At 39.2% G+C, this 20579-nt stretch overlaps 1 protein-coding gene across 1 annotated transcript in view; it reads left to right on the forward strand.

Annotated features, from left to right (window-relative positions):
• Positions 1–20579, forward strand: part of COL6A6 (collagen type VI alpha 6 chain) — a 173830-nt gene that overhangs the window by 87773 nt on the left and 65478 nt on the right. Inside the window, 5 exon segments of the mRNA XM_025913831.2 lie at positions 449–514; positions 1734–1787; positions 11430–11465; positions 13270–13332; positions 14944–15006. Coding sequence (XP_025769616.2) covers positions 449–514; positions 1734–1787; positions 11430–11465; positions 13270–13332; positions 14944–15006 — 282 coding nt within the window.

Below are 20579 nucleotides of genomic sequence, written 5' to 3' on the forward strand. Positions count from 1 at the left end.
CCAAGAGGACAAAGAGGGAACGGGTGGCAGATACAGTCCTCAGCGTTCCCCGGTGTACTTATTTTCTTGTGGCAGAACCCATTACAAACGTCTGCCTTCTCCCAAAAGTAGGGAGAGTAAAAATCTACCGACCCTCAAGTATAGACTTAACATAAACCCCAGGAAAGAAGAACAAAAGTTAAGAGACAAGAAATGTATGGTGAGCGCTTGCTTCCCCACATACACATTCACCTTAGGTCCCCACTCTCTACTGACAATGCAGAGCACAGGAGGAAAAGAAATCACGTGTAAGCCATTTGTAACGTTTTCCTGTTGATGCTTTCAAATGGATTGGACTTCTCTTGTCAATTTTTGGTGGGGGCGGGCAGTGGGCAGTGAGTAAATATGTTATAGACAGTTACCTTTTTAAGGAGAAATATTCAAAATTGTTCTGTTTTCTGGTTTTTAGGGAGTTCCTGGATTTGACAGCACAATAGAAGGACCCAAGGGCTTGAAAGGAGAACGTGGAAGACAAGTAATTATGTGGGCATTTGAGAGTAACCTTGTTAGGATGTGACCTACTTGATACAGAAAGAATATTTTTAGGAGCACAAATATGTTTTCCTCCTCCTTATCTGCTACTCGAGGACTCCAGAAACGCACTCTTGTTCTTCTGAATTTGGGGTGATGGGCTTCATCAAGCCCTATCCTTGAGGTCTTCATTTATGAATGCAAATGTCTAAGCTCTAACATAAAATGTAGGTCTAGCTGATAGAAAAACTAATCAATGAGTTGTTAGCCTTCCCAGGGTCCAGAAGTCACATACCCTAAGAAGACATCCTATTACTCATAGTTCCTGATAAAAAGGAAAAGATCTAGTAGATCCATACAGCCCATACTCTCAAGATAAGTCTCTTGGGATTAATTTCATGAAACCTCAGAGATCATAATTGGATCATCTTGCCTTGTTTCTCAGACTTTTAAAAATAATTATCTGGAAAATGCGTTTCTCTGGATCTTCTTGATGAGAAAGTTCCCTTGGTGACTTCACTTGGGAGGAGACGTCTGATAGGGTGGAAAGAACTTTACTTTGGGGAGGGGCCCAGGTCCTGTTTCAATACTCTGTGCCTTACCAGCTCTGTGGCCTTGGGCCACTTTGTGTAAACCTCAATTTTCTCATCTACAAACTAGGATCAATAGCCTACTGATGATGTAACCTGCCACATCATAAACCAGCATATGCTATTTGCCGTTTTTACTAAGTGATAAAGGTTAAGTCTCACACATCTCCTTATAAACTCATAATTTCTCCTTCATTTTCTCTTTTGGGAAGACTTAGGAGTATTGTGAGGTTTTTTTCACCTAAGGATGTTAATCTACAAAGGTTGACAAAACAGAACATGAAGTCCAAAGGTAGAAATCCAAACCAGCTTGACACATTGGCATGCTTCAGTTAGCCACTCTGTGGCAACACAGTGAGGATCGTTTGATTTAAATACTCGGTAACTTGTACCCCAAACACAAGTTATACAGTGGTGATGAACAGACGAAGCCATGCATTAGCATTTTGTCCTGTAGTTCCTCATTGCCCACATAGATGTATGGTTTATAACCAGTGGGAGCACTCCAAAGGGAGAATAACTCTCTAGTTGGTGTGTACCCATCCACCCTCCCTGGAGCACAAGCTGATGTTGAAGAGGAAGTGTGTCAGGGCTGTGTAATTATTGTAACCCATCTGTCTGTTCATTTGACAGGGTAGAAGAGGCTGGCCAGGCCCCCCTGGAACACCAGGCTCCAGAAGAAAGACAGTAAGAGCCGTTCTATACAAGGAGACCCACTGCTCCGGTAGCCCATACTGTTATAAAAATGGCTGATTGTGGGTAGTGGGGCGCACGACCGTGAGGAAACTTGGGAAACCTCTGAGAACAGAGCTGGCAAAGCGCTTGTGGAAAGCCCCCGAAGCTGAGGCAGGAAGGTGCTGGCTGCGGGGAAAATTACCAATCAGGAGAAAAGGCTGAGGCAAAGAGAGCGAGAAGACAGCCCGCTAGGGGAAGGGTGGTGAAAGTTTGGCCCACTCACTCTGCTAGCTGAGGGTGCCAGTGATGTCATTTTAAGTCCAAAACTCTATTCCTCTGCTGAATTTTATGGCTCGTTAGGAAAGTGAGTCCTGGCATAAGTCCTCTGTCTTTACTTCCATACTCTGTGCCTTGTAAAGATGTGTGTTCCAAGACACAAAAATATTTCTTTGGTGGAGTAAAATAGCTCTATGAACTTCTCAGAAAAATACAATGCATAATAAATACAGTATGCTAAACTGGTTTTTATTTGTGCTCAATTTTAAAACCTGTGTGTATGTATATGCATATTTATGTGTATATATATGTGTGTGTGTGTGTATATACATACACACACACACACACACACATATATATGTAGTATTAATTGAGATATAGCCAATATATAACCTATTAGCTTCAGGTGTATAACATGATTTGATATGTATATGTGGTTGTGAAATAATCACTACCTTAAGTCTGGTTAACATTTATCACCATATGGTGTTACCAGTTTTTCCTTGTGCTGAAAACTTTTAAGATTGATCTACTCTCTTGGCGGCTTTCAAATATACAATGCAGTATTATTAACTGCAGTCCCCCATGTTGTACATTATATCCCTATGACTTATTTATAAACGGAAGTTTATACCTTTTGACCACTTTACCCATTTCATCCACCCACCACCCCTTAATTCTGGCAACTGCCAATCTGTTCGCTGTGTCTAAGAGTTAAGTTTTTGGAGGTTTTTGGGTTTTTTTCTGTTTTTGCTTTTTTAAGGCTCCACATATTTCCAGGACCATATGGTATTTGTCTTTCTCTAACTTATTTCATCTAGTATAATGCCTTCAGGGTCCATCCATATTGTCACAAATGGCAACTCTCCTTTTTTTTTTTTTTTTTTTTTTGGTTGAATAAAAGATTCCATTTTGTATATATACCACATTTTCTGTATCCATCAATGGACCACTTAGGTTGCCTCCATGTCTTGGCTATTGTAAGCAATGTGGTGAACTCAGGGATGCAGATATCTTTTTTGGTTAGTGTTTTCATTTCCTTTGGATATATACCCAGAAGTGGAATTGCTGGATCATAAGGTAGCTCTAAGTTTAATTTTTTGAGGAACTTCCATACTATCTAAATACTAAGAATGAAATTGCTGATTTAACATTTTGGGGTCTTTTTTACTTATTTTGTTTGGTTGTATTTTTTTCAGTGAGTACTTTTTAAAAAAAGATTCTGTGCCTGACTTCTTGAAAGAGCACAGAAATTATAAATGAAAATTTTTATCCAATAAGAAGAGATAACTTCAATAAAATACACTTAAATGCCTAGACTGGGTTCTAAATTAGACTTGTCTTTTTTCTTTTGAAGCATTTCCTTTCCATTCTTAGTTATCTAGCTTTCTCCAATTCCTTCCACCTTCGTTCTCAATTATTTGGGCTATTTATCAAACACAAATAAAAACTGGTTTGATATATTGCATTTATTATGCATTGCATTTTTTGAGCAGAAGTTCATAGAAGTAGCTATTATACTTCATCAAGAAAATATTTTTGTAGCTTGAAACACACTCCTCTTCTTCACCAGGCAGAGAAAATGGAAGTGAAAATAGAAGTTACATTTAAAATGTGCAGAATTTGGTTGCTGGGAAAGTACTTTACTGCTGTGTTAATGCACCTACAGATAAAGAAATACATTTGCTATTCATTTCCCTTTCTAAAAGGGTGTAGCCAGCTTACATACCCTGGAAAAATATTTTGAACTTAAAGAATATCATCCAAGATTTCCTGGCATGGGAAATGAACTTTTATTGTTTTATAGACACTATAGTCTCACTAGAGGCTAACATAGAATCACCATATATTATTTAAACTGCATAGCTCCTGAGAAATATGGCCCTGTCTTGGGTTATAGATTCAGCAATGTCATTAAGGAGTAAAATTAGGGCTTCCAACTAAAGATAGCAAAGTCAAGGTGTTTTTTTTTTTACTATTCTGTTTTGTGCAACTTACCAAAAAGAGCACAACTTAAAAAGAGATTAACAAAGAATGACCACAACTTCAAGCCACACGTGATGGCAAATATTGGCCAATTCTTTTTAAATCTAGATCCTAATGAGGGGAGGCTTTGGAAAGCTGATAAGCTGAAGCAGGGATCAGGTTTCTCTGAAAGTAGCTTCCAGGTTTTGAGAAGATTAGGGAATATACATAGAAGCAGTGTAGCAGAGGAGGCAGAAATCATGGGAAACTGAAGCATATTTCATTTTTATTTTTTTAATGTGAAATGTATTGTAAAATTGGTTTCCATACAACACCCAGTGCTCATCCCAACGGGTGCCCTCCTCAGTACCCATCACCCAGTTTCCCCTCCCTCCCGCCCCCCCATCAGCCCTCAGTTTGTTCTCAGCTTTTAATAGTAACATAAGCATATTTCATTTTTAATATCTATAACCAGCAGTCTGGGCCATGGAGGCTATAAAGACTGAAGAAATGGTGACTATAACAATACAGAGAGGTATGATTTGAGGGGTTTATGTGAGCTCCATGAATCTCTTAAATGCCCACATTTGAAGGAAAAGGGTAGCCATGAGGTAGAAGAAATACTTCATGATGAGAAAGGGTTTGATTCAACATACCTATATCAAAGCTACTGACCCAGGTTCAACTACACCACATACAGGTATTCAGTAAATAGGTGGCCCTTATCAAAAGTGATTAATAATCAAAAATATTAATCTTCATTATGAAATGATTACAAATTAAGACCTACGCATAGTAAGAAGAGGAAAATTACATGAGCAAAGGACAAACAAACCCTCATTAGAAGAGGAACTATTCAGGGGAAAGGTAGAACACCTCTGGCAAATAGTTCTCTAAAGTCTGAAAAAAACTAAGGCAATATGATTACTCTAAAAAAGCCTAAAGAACTGACAGGATGATGGAAAGTGAAGAAAGTAAGCTGCTAGTGTTTGGGGAGCAATGAAAGTCTAAGATAGGTTATAAGCAACAAACAAATTAGAATAAATAAGATTGAATACAATTGGGCATATGGTAATCAGGAAGCCACAGAAGCTGTGATAGAGGTAGACAGTGGAGAGCCAACAGTGAGGAGTAATATAATTTGTATTACTAAGTTAAACAGATGAATGTAAAAAATATTCAGAAGTATAATAAAAAGAATTTTTTTGTAAAACGCTCAAATATGGAGGTGTTTGAAAGGCATACTCTGACTCAGAAAAAAAAAATGGATACAAAAACAGGAACACTGAGCTACATCTTCGTGAAATTGCCAAACTGCTTATGTAAAGAAAGAATCAGGAGAATTTCCAAGCAGGAAAAATAGAAAACTCAGTCTGTCTTCAGCCTTCTTCACAACATTTGGGGCCAAAAAGGAGAGCAGTAGAATAGCTACAGAGTTCTTTTTTTTTTTTTTTTCCAACACTTATTCATTTTTGAGAGAGAGAGTGTGAGTGGGAGAGGGGAAGAGAGAGAGAGAGACAGACAGACACAGAATCTGAAGCAGGCTCCAGGCTCTGAGCTGTCAGCAGAGCCCAACGCAGGGTTCGAACTCAGACTGTGAGATCATGGCCTGAGCTGAAGTTGGACGCTTAACCAACTGAGCCACCCAGGTGTCCCATAGAATAGCTACAGAGTTCTGAAGGAAATCCAGGGGTCCAAGATTTTTATGCCCACCCAAGTTGGCCTGTGAACATACAAGTAATTAACATGATAAAGCCTTTAAAACTACAAGTAGCATAGCCCCCATTTATTTTGTTTTTCTATTAAATTCAAGTAAAATTAAATGTAAGATTTTAATTTTAGAATAGCATAAATACCATGATCCCTCTTTAATCAAAAGTACTACTATTTAGAACTCTGTAAATGCATAAAAAGATGTAAGGAGGGGCAACTGGCTCAATCAGTTAAGTGTCCAACTTCAGCTCAGGTCATGATCTCATGGTTCATGGTTTGAGCCCCATGTCAGGCTCTGTGTTGACAGCTCGGAGCCTGGAGCCGGCTTCGGATTCTGTGTCTCCCTCTCTTTCTGCCCCTCTCCTGCTCGCGATCTGACTCTGTCTCTCAAAAACGAATAAACATTAAAAAAAAACTTTTTTTTAAGATGTAAGCCATCATGATTACCAAATGTTAATAATAGTCATATCTAGATGGAGGATTTTGGATGACTTAAATTTTTATTCTTTTTTTCTGCATTTGAATATTTACATATCTGTATGTATCATTTTTGTAACAGTAAAGTCATTATCATCCTTTCAGAAGGAAGAAAAATCTATACCACTGACTGAAGAATTCTAAAATGTAGGTAGATAGCAGGCATTGAGGACTTCTTGGTGCAACAGGATTCTGCTGAACTGAGAAGTGATTGGAGGATGGTCAGGGGTAGAGTGTGGCATGCAGGGAAATAACAGCACTTGACCAAATCTGGCCTTGATTCATGTGACAAACATTTACTGAACACCTACAATGTACCAACAACTCCACTAACCACTAGAGCAACAAAATCAAATAAGACCTAATCCTTGCTCTCAAGGAACCTAGAATCATGTTATGGATTCTATAGATGGTGTCTCAACCTACTGTTGACATTGGACCAGACGATTCTTTGTTGTGGGAAGCTATTTTGTGCATTGTGGGATGTTTAGTATTATCCCTGGCCACTAGGTGCCCGTAGGACCCCTAACTTGTGACAGTGAAGACCATCTCCAGACATTGCCAAATGTTCCCAGAGAAGGGGGTTTGCTAAATCCCCATGTTGCGGTTTGAAACCACCGTTGTAGAGGGGGACAGACCTGCAGGGGTGATAAGCTGTAACTGGTGCTCTGCCAGCAGTCTGTAACGGATTGGATTGGGGTAGGGGTCCAGAGTAGGATCAGGGCCAGAAAGCCACAGTGCTGGGGGCAGGGAGGCAGGAATGGGAGACTGGCTCTTTCTGAGCGCAGATCTACTGAGAATTAGAACAGATCCTGGTGCCATGGATAATGAGAAGCAACTGTAGCCTCAAACTAAAACATGGCCTTCAGTCCTATTCCATCTAGAGGGCTGTTATGCTGTGCCCTTTTCATCTCTCTTGGCACTTCTGCAGAGGCAGCTTGAAGTGCCCCCAGGCAGTCATTCGTCATTGTGAATGAGTGTTTGCCATTAATGTTCAGTATTAATGTGATATTTCGCCATTAAAAATACCCTGATTTTTTTCCCCGGGGATTGTGTCTCAAATCAGTCCATATCTATCTGAGAAAGTGGGCTCAGCTAAACTACCAAAGCCAGGCTAGGTGGGACCAACAAGACTGAGTATCCTGTTCTGGGTCTTCTTACTCCCAGGATGTCTTTGGGGATATTTCCTTTCTTGCTGTGTTCATTCACGTTTCCTTTCACAGGTAAGTTCGGCTGTCTGGATGTGTTACCACATAACTGCAAGCCCATGGGCCAACATTAAGACATTTTGGGATTTAATCTTCCCCATTTAAAACATTAAAAATTTTAAAGCAAAATTGTGGAATTATCTCCCCTATTTCCTTGTTTTCTTTTTTAAAAAAAAATTTTTAATGTAAAATTTATTGTCCAATTGGTTTCCATGTAACACCCAGTGCTCATCACCCACCCTCCCCTCCCTCCCACCCCCCATCAGCCCTCAGTTTATTCTCAGTTTTCAAGAGTCTCTTATTGTTTGGCTCTCTCCCTCTCTAACTTTTTTTTTTCCTTCCCCTCCCCCATGGTCTTCTGTTAAGTTTCTCAGGATCCACATAAGAGTGAAACATATGGTATCTGTCTTTCTCTGTATGGCTTATTTCACTTAGCATCACACTCTCCAGTTCCATCCACGTTTCTACAAAGGGCCATATTTCATTCTTTCTCATTGCCACGTAGTACTCCATTGTGTATATAAACCGCAACTCCTTTATCCATTCATCAGTTGATGGACATTTAGGCTCTTTCCATAATTTGGCTATTGTTGAGAGTGCTGCTCTAAACATTGGGGTACAAGTGCCCCTATGCATCAGCACTCCTGTATCCCTTGGGTAAATTCCTGGCAGTGCTATTGCTGGGTCATAGGGTAGATCTATTTTTAATTTTTTGAGGAACCTCCACACTGTTTTCCAGAGCGGCTGCACCAATTTGCATTCCCACCAACAGTGCAAGAGGGTTCCCGTTTCTCCACATCCTCTCCAGCATCTACAGTCTCTTGATTTGTTCATTTTAGCCACTCTGACTGGTGTGAGGTGGTATCTGAGTGTGGTTTTGATTTGTATTTCCCTGATGAGGAGTGACGTTGAGCATCTTTTCATGTGCCTGTTGGCCATCTGGATGTCTTCTTTGGAGAAGTGTCTATTCATGTTTTCTGCCCATTTCTTCACTGGATTATTTGTGTTTGTTTATTTTTGAGAGAGAGAGAGAGTACGAGTGGGAGAGGGGCAGAGAAAGAGGGAGGGAGGGAAGGATACACAGAATTGGAAGCAGGCTCCAGGCTCTGAGCTATCAGCACAGAGCCCGACGTGGGGCTCAAACTGACGAACCGTGAGATCATGACCTGAGCTGAAGTCGGATGCTCACCCATCTGAGCCACCCAGGTGCCCCCCCTCCTTTTTTTTTTCAGTCTCTCACACCTACCCAAGGCATCTCAAACCCATGACTTCCATTTAAAGTTTAAATCCCAGGGGTGCCTGGGTGGCCCAGTCAGTTAGGCGTCTGACTTCACCTCAGGTCATAATCTCGCGGTTGGTCGGTTCGAGCCCCACGTAGGGCTCTGTGCTGACAGCTCAGAGCCTGGAGCCTGCTTCGGATTCCATGTCTCCCTCTCTCTCTGCCCCTCCCCTACTTGCATTCTATCTCTCTCTGTCTCTCAAAAATAAAATGTTAAAAATTTTTTAAATAAAGTTTAAATCCCAAATAGCCACTAATGAAAGTGCTAGATGATTACTTCTAGAGATGTTTCCATGATGTGCATGAATGGTAGATGAAAATCTTTATCCTCTGTCAGGCTTCTAAACTCCTGCCTAGGACCAGAAGTCATTTTGGCTTACTACTACTCACCCCAGTGCCTCTAAGGCTGCGAGATGTTGAGATGACTAATTTTAATCAAGCTCTTTCAAAGTTGAACCTTAAAGACACAGACACCAAATGTTTATTGATGTTATTTCAAACACTGTGACCACGGAGCAGAGAAAAATTTTTGAATGTAAAGTCCTGTTTCATATCCCTTAAATCATATAGGATGCTCTTTATTTTGACTGAATGTAGGTTCAAGTTGTGCCTGCCACACCCAGATCTATCCACTTATAGCCCAAATCTGGCCATGTACATTTCCTGCTTTAAGAGTGCCAGTAGTTTCTGCTAAATGGAGTATGAACCCTTCAGTTAAGTAACCCTACTACTCCCCTCTCTTCTGACACCTCTGTCCTAGAAATGCCACCATAAATACACTTCCTATTTTCCTGCCTCTACTTCATTACTTAGAAAGGAATGCCCTTTACTAGAAAGAGTTGTTTCATTTTCTTCTACCTGTGAAACTCCTATACATTCTGTGAAACTCAGATCAAAAATATCTTCTAGGGCACATGGCTGGCTTAGTCAGTAGAGCATGTGACTCTTTAATATTAGGGTCATGAATTTAAGCCTCACATTAGTATAGAGATTACTTACATAAACTTAAAATCTTCTTCAGGGCGCCTGGGTGACTCAGTTGGCTAAGCATCCAACTTTGGCTCAGGTCATGATCTCGCAGTCTGAGTTAGAGCCCTGGGTTGAACTCTGTGCTGACAGCTCAGAGCCTGGAGCCTGCTTTGGATTCTGTGTCTCCCTTTCTCTCTGCCCCTCCCCCACTCGTGCACTGTCTTTCTCTCTCTCCAAAATAAACATTAAAAAATTTTTAATTACAAAAAAATCCTGTAGGAATATTTTCCTAATCTGACAAACTGGATATAATTGCTTTCTCCGAAACCCATATTTCCATCTTCCCCTTTCTTATGGCATTTGCCATACTATACATTGTAAATATTGTAATATTTATCTCTTCACCCTCCCCAAATCCAAAGTATGAGCATCCTCTGAGGTCACAAACTGTGTGTGTGTAATCTTTATGGTTCCCATTCAATATGCTTTGTGGGTAGTAGATGATTGATAGATATTTTTCTGAATGAGACTGAAGTGCATTAAACCAGATCAGATAAACTCTTGTACTAAAGGAGTGGAGAGAATTTCTTTTCCTCCTGATGGAGAGGATTTAGACTCTCCTCTCAACATGACTCATTAGAGTTTTAAAGAAATGGGTCTCCATTTCTCCAGATATACACAGTCTGTTTCCTAGATAACAATAGAAGTTAACTGAAATGTGATTGGAAGAATTTAAAGTCTGGCCTCACATTGAATTTTGATCTGAATCTCTCAAGTTTCCATCAAGAAAATGTTGTCTGATATTTACTGAATTTTGCAAATCTTGGTGTCAATTTTGCTATAACTTTGAGAGATCATAAGTTAGACAATAAAATGCCTCTGTGTGATTTACAGATCTATAATATGTTGATCTGAAATATACCCAGACCCTAATCTTATATATGAAAGTATTAGGAAAATTTCACTTGATTGTGTAGTGCTATTATTTTAATTTAATTTCATTAGCATACTGAATTGAGAATTTTTGAATGCTTGGGATGGTTCTTTAATTTTTAACAGGTAAGCATATTGTTTGGCTTTTTGGGTAAAGGGGTATAAAATTAGTCTGGCTATCTTTAGATTCTGAAATTATAATAAAGTTCTCCCAGCTTTTTCTCTGGCTTCCTGCCTTTTGGCTACTACACTCTTGATTTTTGGGTTGTTAGTACTTTGGAAAAGTGAAAAGAAATTAAATTTGAATCAATCAATTTTGGAGCTTGTGACCAGTTCTAGTAATAGTTTAGGGAAGGGCAAATTATTGACCACAATCTGTTCTAAGTATGTACAGATTTCAGTTGTCTATTATTTTTTATTACCTATTGCCCTAGGATAAAAATTCAAAGTTGGCAGGATGCCTGGGTGGCTCAGTCTGTTGAGTGTCTGACTCTTGATTTCGGCTCAGGTCATGATCCCAGGGTCATGGGATCGAGTCCTGTGTCAGGCTCCACACTGAGCATGGAGTCTGCTTAATACTATCTGTCTCTCTGCCCGTTTCCCCCACTGCTCCCATGTGCATGCTCTCACTCTCTCAAAAAAAAAAAAAAATTAAAAATGAAATTCAGAGTTGGCAACATTTTACTGTCATGGTGCAGTGGATAATTAAATGTTTTAAGCAATATGTGAGAACTTAAAAAAAAATGCCTTAGCGTGTTTATTACTAATTTAAATTAAATATAGAAAGCATTTTTTTTTCAGAGTTAATGGTATCTAACTTTCCTCCTACTTTAGGCAGCTCATGGCCGAAGGGGACATACAGGCCCACAGGTACAGTGATTTTTTTTTTTTCCTTAACTCCAAATGATAAGGATTCTGTGTCCAGTCAAGGAGTAATAAAGGCTCTGGGAAATCTCTTTCAAGACTAAAGTTCTTTCACTTTTTGATGATATTGGTTTTGGAATAAAATACTAGAAAACTTTTAGGCTACAATTTCAAAAACTCAAATCTTAAGATGAAAATTTGACCATTCTAATCAAAGATTGTAAAAATCAATGATAAGACACTAGATGGCCCAAATACTGTTAAATTTAACTTTGTTCAGGTATCAAGTACAAACTAGTAACTCAGTTGAGTAATCTTTCCTTTAGATTTTTGTTCGGTTGACTCTGGAATCTTACAATTTATATAAACCCTTTTTAAAATGAGAGTACTGTGAAACTCTAATACAAATTGGACATTCTGAGTGTTTTGTTCAAAACTTGACCATACCAAATATCATATCCTATCTTCTTTGTACATGTTAGTGATGTATTATACATGTCATCTATAAGATTTATGAAAAATAAATTATGACTTGGAATTTATAAAATTCAAGAAAAACACATTCTCAGGTTGAAAATACAATGAGGATAAACAATAAATCCACTCTCGGTCACATCATGGTAAAACTCTGGAATGCTAAAGAAAACATCTTAAACACTACCGGAGAGAAAAGGCATTTTTATCCATGAGAAGGGTAACAAATTATATTGCAGCAGACTCGTGTTCAGCAATAAAATATTCAAGAAAGCAAAGTAATATTTTACAGGTGCAGAAGAAAAATAGCTGTTAATCTAGAATTCCATACCTAGCTAAAGTATGAATAAATATATAGACATTTTCAGATGAAGACTAAGAGAGTTTACCATCCACAGACATCACTCCATTCCACACACACATTTCAAGGTTAGACTTCAACAAAAAGGAGAGGAAAACCAGAATAATGGCATGAAAAGAATGAAATGAGGCTGGGGAAAGTGTTGAGAAATTTCCTCTTTTTTTTTTTAATTTTTTTTTTCAACGTTTATTTATTTTTGGGACAGAGAGAGACAGAGCATGAACGGGGGAGGGGCAGAGAGAGAGGGAGACACAGAATCGGAAACAGGCTTCAGGCTCTGAGCCATCAGCCCAGAGCCTGATGCGGGGCTCGAACTCACGGACCACGAGATCGTGACCTGGCTGAAGTCGGACGCTTAACCGACTGCGCCACCCAGGCGCCCCGAGAAATTTCCTCTTTATGAGATCTAGGAAAAAGCATTAATTAGCAGGGGACCTCTAATCACATCTCATTGTGTAACAATTGAGGCATAAATTTAGGCTATTTCAATAGTTGACTAAATTAAGCCTTTTAATCCTTTTTTTTTTTTTTTTTTGGAACTCTTTGGCAGAGTTCAAGAGCAATGTGAAGATAATGCTTAACTTTGATTCATAGATATTTAATCTATTTGAATATAAATATAATGTTGTAAGATTTCCAGAGACTTATTAAGAAAATGTGAAGTAAATTGTGAGTTTTTTCAGGCCAAATGCCCAAGTTAGATATATTAGAAATGTTACAGAAAAAAAGAGTATGTAAGTGTGCATATGTATAAAGACTGAAAGCAAATGTACCAACATAGTAGCCTTGGTTATCTCTGGTTTATAAGATTGTAGAAGAGTTTTATTTCTTTATTTGTATTCTCCCTTATTTTTCGTATTTTTTCCAAAGATCCTGCACTGTATTGTGATTGAAACTATACAATGTTGTACATGAAGAAAGAAGACAAAATTCTCAGGAAACAGTGTTAACAGGTTGATTTCTCTCTCACCACAGGGGAAAACAGGCATCCCAGGCCCAGATGGACTTGAAGGCTCATGGGGACTTAAGGGCCCTCAGGTACATATCAGTACTAAACAGAATGTGACAACATGAAGAATCTGGAGATTTGATGGAATTCATCAAACCTCTTTGCAGAATTACAGATGCTTAAAGTGTTTTCAAAGTAATAAAGTAAGGAAGCGACACAGTCTTGACTTGACCAGCATTTAGTCTCCTTTATTTTGTGCCTCAAGAGGTGAAAAGAGAATGAACATGCTGGATAGGGTCCCCGTGCAATAACTCCAAGCTAGCTGGGATGTTCTAGGGAGACCTTAAGCCAAAGAAAATGTTGAGCCTCAAACTGGGAATTTTGGTCAATGTAGCACAGTAAGAGCTCAGTGTTACATATTTGGACTCCTGTGTTGTAGAAAAGTTGGCTCTACTCTAGGAAAGAATTGTTCCAAATACAGCTGAAGTCTTCAGGGTGTTCTATAGCATGGCACTCAGCCTGTCTTTCTTGTTCACTTCCCCCAGAGAGCTGCCTCCAGCACTTTTTCCTTTCTGAGGAAGAGCCCATGGTTGGCTCTTACACTGATCACATGAGGGGAAAGGAAGCATGTGCCAAAATGTAGCCTGAAATAATTCTGAAAAGGGAAAGGAAGTCCTAGAAAATGCTGAGATGAAAGAAAAGAGGTCAGAGTATAGAAAGTTAGAACTTATTTTTTCTCAAACTTGGCTTTGAAATCTTGAGAAATAATTTTGCTGTTTGGCAAATGCAGAACAAGCAATGGTTCTATAATTTTTCAAGGTTTTAATCCACATAGTTTTAAAAAATTAACAATTGTATGTTGGCACCATGGTGCATGAAAGTTGGGCAAAATATCCTTAGACATCAGAGGAAAAATTTTGTCCACATTTTTACCAAGACTTGAGAGCGGTAAACAATCTGCCCCCTTGGACCTCTATCTCTTCTGAGCTTGATTGCTTTTTTCTGTTTTTCTTGCCAACTGAGGAAAGTTCACTTGTCTTATCTTGAAGTGAGAAATATTTGCCACTGGGGTTGTGGGGAAGCATTTCAGTAGATTGGCTGGCTTTATTTCATGCTAAACAAGTAATACAACAACATCCCTTCTTCTACTCTTTCTTCATGAAAAAATTTAAAAGGGGATGGAAAAGCCAAAAACAGCATGAAGGTTTATCTGCCTAATGTATGGAGGCCATGATTAACAGGCAATATAATATTTTACAAGTAGAAATATCCAAATTTCACCTTACCACATGCTGTATCTTATGACCAGTCTTCAGTGTGATTATTGAATTGAAAACTTATTTTAATGTTTCATTTTCAGATTACATAATTAAGGATCATTTTCTTTATCACATAAGAAATATATGCATTTGGAGTCTAAAGATGCTTAGGATAATCAGAAAGCAATACTGAAATATTCAACTGTTGAGTATTTATTCAGTTGACTGTAAATGCCCAACTGCTGAAATTGCAGATTGGACCCTTGTATACATGCACAGAGGGGACACTCACAGATCAAGACAGAGCCAAGGGCATGGGTAGAGTTCTCTTTCCAGTTTCTGTCCACGTGACTGACTTATCATGTCCATATTTAATATTCAAGTTATTATTCAAGTGTTCTCTTTTAGAAAGCAAATAATGCTTTAATTCTCTACATGTAGGGTCCCAGAGGAGAGACTGGTATGAAAGGAGAAAAAGGAGGTCTGGGAATTAAAGGTCCTCAGGTATGTAATGAGAGAAAGGGACTACACCTGGCTTTGATCTTGGCTTTAATGTGGATGTCCTTGCAGTGTCTTTTCTTCAGAAGGAGCTATTCATTGCCTGTGAACCAGCAAAGGTTTGACTTCCGCATTCAGTGTGGTGGCCACATTGCATTGCGTTCCCTACCTTGCCGGATGGGCTGTCATTCTGTCAGACCCAGAGGTGGAGATGGCTTCTAGCCCTCTTTGCCTCAGCAGCTCAGCGGTTACTTTGAGGTTAAGAATTCCTCCTCAGTAGAAATTGGGTCATGCCACTCCTCTGATCTCAATCGTTAGGGGCTTCCCATTGCATCCAGGATACAACCTACTTCAGTGATCCTCAACCTAGACACATGTCCTAATCTCCTGGGAAGATTGTAAAACACTCCACCATCTGGAACCCTCTTCACATCATTTAAATCAGAATCTCTGGAGGTAAGGACAGGGTACCAGTAACTTTGAATTCTCCCCAGGTGATTCTAACAGACACACCCTGTGATGGGAGTGACTTTCCCACATCACTTCTCCAACTTCAAAGTGCCTAAGAATCACCTGGACAACTTTTTAAACTGCAGATACAGATCGGAAGGTCTGGGGTGGGGCCCGAGATTCTACACTTCCAGTGAACTCCCAGGTGATACCGATGCTGCTGGTTCCCAGACCACACTTTGAGTAGAAAGGCCCTACCTGATCTGGCCATTGCCTCACTGCTATTATAGTATATATGTGTTTAGCTTGTTGTCTCCTCTTGTAGACTTTAATCTCTCTGAGGTCCAGAATTTTGTCTTGCGTATATCCCAGAGCCTAAAACAACAGGGCTGCCACACAGTGGAGCTCAACATGTATTTATATAATGAATCAATTAGTAAATGAATGAATGAGACACAGTTGGGACTTGCACTTGGATAATGGGATAAAGGGGATCCGTTACTTTGTGTCCATTAGGCAATGGTCCAACATGTAAGTGGGTGTGTTCATCATCAAAATGGTTAAGCTATTTGCATAAACCTGTATCTCATGACACAGTATTTTAAAGCATATGAATAACTACTCGTGAGGATATTTGTTCCCAATTTTGATGAATGTGCTCCTTCAAACAGCATGAAAACTTTAAAATTTCATTGTAGGACTAAATTGATGAAAAGTAACTATTTTGCATTCACATCCTTGAATCGTTAAAAACGCTGCCACCACCAACTGGGATTTAAAAAAAAAAAGCAAATGCCAAGGGAAACGTATATCAGGTGATTATCTCATCTGTTTATATAAAATATTAAAATGTAGATGGGTTAAATCCAAAGAGCTTGGTAATTCCCTTCTCTACAATCCAAAATTGCATCCAAGTGGCTGTTACTCAAATAAGCTGTTCCATTTGCCCTATAGTGTACTTCTCTGAGTGAGTCCCCTTTAATCTTGCTTTGGCAAGATTGATCATAGTTATAAATCATTCAACCTCTTGGCATTGCCAGCATTAGTCAAAAGGCACCACTTCTCTCTACCCCTTCCATTTATCTGGCTAGAAATCATGGCTTGCTTTCTTTGCTTGCTTTTCTTGAAATACCCTTGTCAACACAGTGAAAGTGCTATTTCAAAGATGTGTAGAATTTTCTATATTCAGGACATGATGGATGAGACTTCAAAATTGTTGTTTCCAAAGGAAAACCACGGGAGACAAAACCAATCATATATACAAGAGAGTGTTATTCTTTATGGGCTCTATAAATCCACTGACACAGGCTTCATACAGCACACACGAACAAGCCATTTAGGTGGAATAACGGGAGTGTTTTTTAATTGCAGGCCTTAAGGCTTTTCTTAGGACATACATTTGGAAAAAAGGATGTGAGGTGTGTTGACAGTGTTCTGAAGACTTATTAATTTATGCAGTGTTGGGGAATTCTGCATAAATCAAAATGTGCTAATCCAACCAAGTATATGGCTATGATATGAAAGAAGTACAGTCTCTGGCATAATAAAAAAGACGTAACCTTGAAAAGAATGGCATTTTCTTTCATACCTTCCTTCTCGTCTGGTTTACCCTGGGGTACCACACTAACATAACCAATGCCTAGAAGAGGAAAGGAAAATCAGACACCAATCCTAATTCTAGTTAGTGTTGGAATTATTCTCAGTTTGTTTGTTTGTTTTTAGTGAAATAATCACTAATGTCAGGCAATACCCAGAAAAATTGGAATTATTCCATGTCAATTTGGGATATAAAGTAGAATTTCTGTTGTCATCTTTACCAAGCGTAGCATAGTGGTCAGGGGCACAGTGTCTGGAGCCAGGGTGCCTAAGTTTGATGGCCAGATTTGTACTTTCCTATCTATCTTTGTGGCTTTGGGTAATTTGTTTAACCTCTCTATGCCTCAATTCTCTCTGCTGCATAATAAGGATAGTAATAGTATCTACTGCATCAGGTGGAAATTAAATGGTTTAATATACGTAGGTTCTCAGAACAGTGCCTGCGGTGTCGTAAGCACTATGTAAATGTTTAATACTACTGCATTGCATCAGTATTATCTAATTTAGCAGGGACATTTTATGCTCAAAGTATGCGAGGAGTCTCCAGTGTAAGAAAGGCCGTGGTAATACACTAATAATCTGTACTGCAGTGATTGCATTTCATCATTCCGCATAATCTAGGTTCAATGATCCATCAACTACTCCTTTTACTCAAATATTTACTGAGGGCTTCCTGTGTGTGCGTTCTGTAGTAAGATAAAAGTGCACGCTCCCAATCTCATAAAGGAGACCGATACAAACGAATAGTTGAGATGTGATGTACTAAATGCTAATGTAGAATTATACCTCAGGTAGAATGGTGGGAGAAAGGATGGCTTTAGAGCAGAAGAGTGGTTTTGCTTTTGCAGGATAAGGAGGTGTTTTCCAATGACCAAGGGAGAGGCAGGCATCTGGGAAAAGGAGCCAGAAAATCTAAAAAGAGATACCAAAGTGAGTTTGGGGAATGATAAATGATCCAGTATGGATGGAGTGTAGGAGGCATGAAGGATTAGAAGTTGAGTTAGAGGCTATGTCCTAGATTAGCACGGTCAACATCAACACCTCAGGTGTCTCAGGGTTTGTTCCTGCATTAGCCCACCAGCAAGGGCTGGCCTCTTGTTTTTTGATTTTCTCAGAATTAGCTCATATCTGACTCTTAAAGATGCTGAGCATTTAGTCTCCTTGAGTAGTTTTTGCTCAGCCTGATATTTACCGGTTGTCCTTGTAGGCAAGGTTTTGCCCCCAAGAAATTAATAAGTGACAGGATTCCTTTTAAGCATGAGAAGAGCCTGCATCTCTTGTCCCTGCCCAGCTACATCCCATCCAAAGTCGAGGTGTCCTTGGCACTGTAGCAGCCATTAATCCCCAAATCCTAGTGCTATCCTTTCTGATCAGATACTATCTAAGGACAATTTTTTAAAACATTTAAACTCTAAACATCTCCTTTATATCATCACTTAACACCTGTATTAAGCAGTTGCGATTGCAGAAGACTCTGTCACAGAGTCTGAACACAAGCAAAAGACCCCCAGCCCAAGTCCCCATATTGCAGGGTAGATCTGGCCCCAGCCTCCTGCATCAAGTTTGGAGATTCACATTTTTAAAACTCCAATCTCAGCTGATGCATGAATAGTAGAGTTAGGGAATCCTGTCCCCAAACAGGCTTCAAAACAGCAGGCAGAGTAGCTAGGAGTTCAGAGTCAAAATCAAGTTCAGTTCCCATCTCACCCTCTTGTTAACAGTGATCTGGGGTTAAATATATTGAGAATTTATTTTTTATTGGTAAACAATGGTATCAATAATATGTATCTCACTGTGTTATTGTAAGGATTGAGAAAGTCTGGATAGTGTAAACATATACCTCTTAGCACAGTGCTTTGCACAAAATACTCAATAAAAGGCTGCCATTGCCACAAAGCCGATGGAGATTTGATCTCTAGCTGGTGTCCTTTTCCTTTAAATGCCCTAAGCTTCTTTTTATATTCCATAGCTGCTCTTGGCCTCAAATAAAGGTAACTTTTTGGCTCTTTGATATCCTGGGGTTGCAGGGAATTTTTCACCTTTCCTTTAAAAACATGGTGCCCTATACAACCAGCAGTATTTGAATAGGTAACCTATCTGGATAACCGTTCAATGAAGCTTGAGGCCTATTCAAGCAATCACAAATGCCAGTCTGGTATTTTGTGTGGTCCTGCATAGGAAACAGGATCAGGTTCTCTGATGTTCTGATGACCAGGCGCTGTCTGCATCCATCCATCCATCCCTCTGTCCCTCCATTTGCCCATCCATTCCATTTTGGAGGGCTTTCAAACAAGATAATCTCTCACTGTGCTTGTGTGTGCTCAAAGTGACTACACATGAAGTAATCTCCCTGAAATTATTTCATCTCATAGAGCTCATTATGTCTGAAGGAAGCGCAGAAAGTGAACTCCTAGGCCAGACTTCCAATTTATGCCTTTGGTCAAGGATAATTGAAATCTTTTTACTTCATCGTCCTGTGAAGTACACAAACATTTCATACGGAAAATCAAGTTAAACACATTATTTCATCCCTCTTGGGGGATTTTCCTGGAGAGGTGAATGGATAGATGAATGAATGGGTGGACTGAGAGGTTCTAAGTACTCTACTAAGTACCTAGGTACTGTACTAAGTACCTAGAGACAAAATTCCAGAAATATGAAGTCAATAGGGTATACTCCTTCAAGGAATGTACAGGCTAGTATCTAGTGGATGAGAGAAAGAAATGAATGAAGAACTACATACAGAGTAAAGGAATCTGTGAGACCCAGTATAGCCAGGGGATTCAGGTATTCTTGAAACAGTGATGCTAAAAATAAGATTTTCAGAACAGGGAGATTGTACCTCTCTCCAGATGGAAAAATGGACCAGCTAAGGGAAGAACTTGCACAAGTGCGGAGATATAAAACAAGAAGTATTTGGTGACTTCAGATGGTTTAAGCATAAACATACAGTGATTGAAGTAGTCACAGATGACAATGGAGACATGCAGTCCCAACATTTTGAGGGATTTTGTGTATTAATAAATAAAGACCATAAACTTTATTCTGAGAGCTATTCAGAATTTCAGAAAAAGTGGCAGCATTAGCCTGACATTTTAAATCCAAAGGAAAAGTCATGAAGAATGGATTAGAGAGAGCCCAGGCTACAGTCAGGGAATCCAGGAATTTAGACAGAATGCAGGAAGGCCTGAAGGTAGATGATTGCAATAGGAACAGAAGAGAGATGTATACAGAAAGGCATAGAATCTGTAGGACTTGTACTTGATAGGTTTTGAGAGATAAGCTAAGGGAGGGGTCTGTGATGATTCCTAGTTTCCACCTTGGGCTTCCTTAATAAAGAGAATGAACCCAAGTATGACTTGCAGTAAATCTAATTATCTTTGGTAATCAGTTCCAATAGACATTTTAACTTATGGGTCTGGCGTTTAGTTGAGTGGTCTGAACTAGAGATCCAAATATTTAGGGGTTATTTTGTAAAGTGATATGTGAATCTATGGGGGAATCACTCAGGAAGAGAGGATTAAATGAGAAAA

This window comes from Puma concolor, chromosome C2 (genome assembly GCF_028749965.1).
Source record: "Puma concolor isolate L17-30 chromosome C2, mPumCon1.1.hap2, whole genome shotgun sequence".
Lineage (NCBI taxonomy): Eukaryota > Metazoa > Chordata > Mammalia > Carnivora > Felidae > Puma > Puma concolor.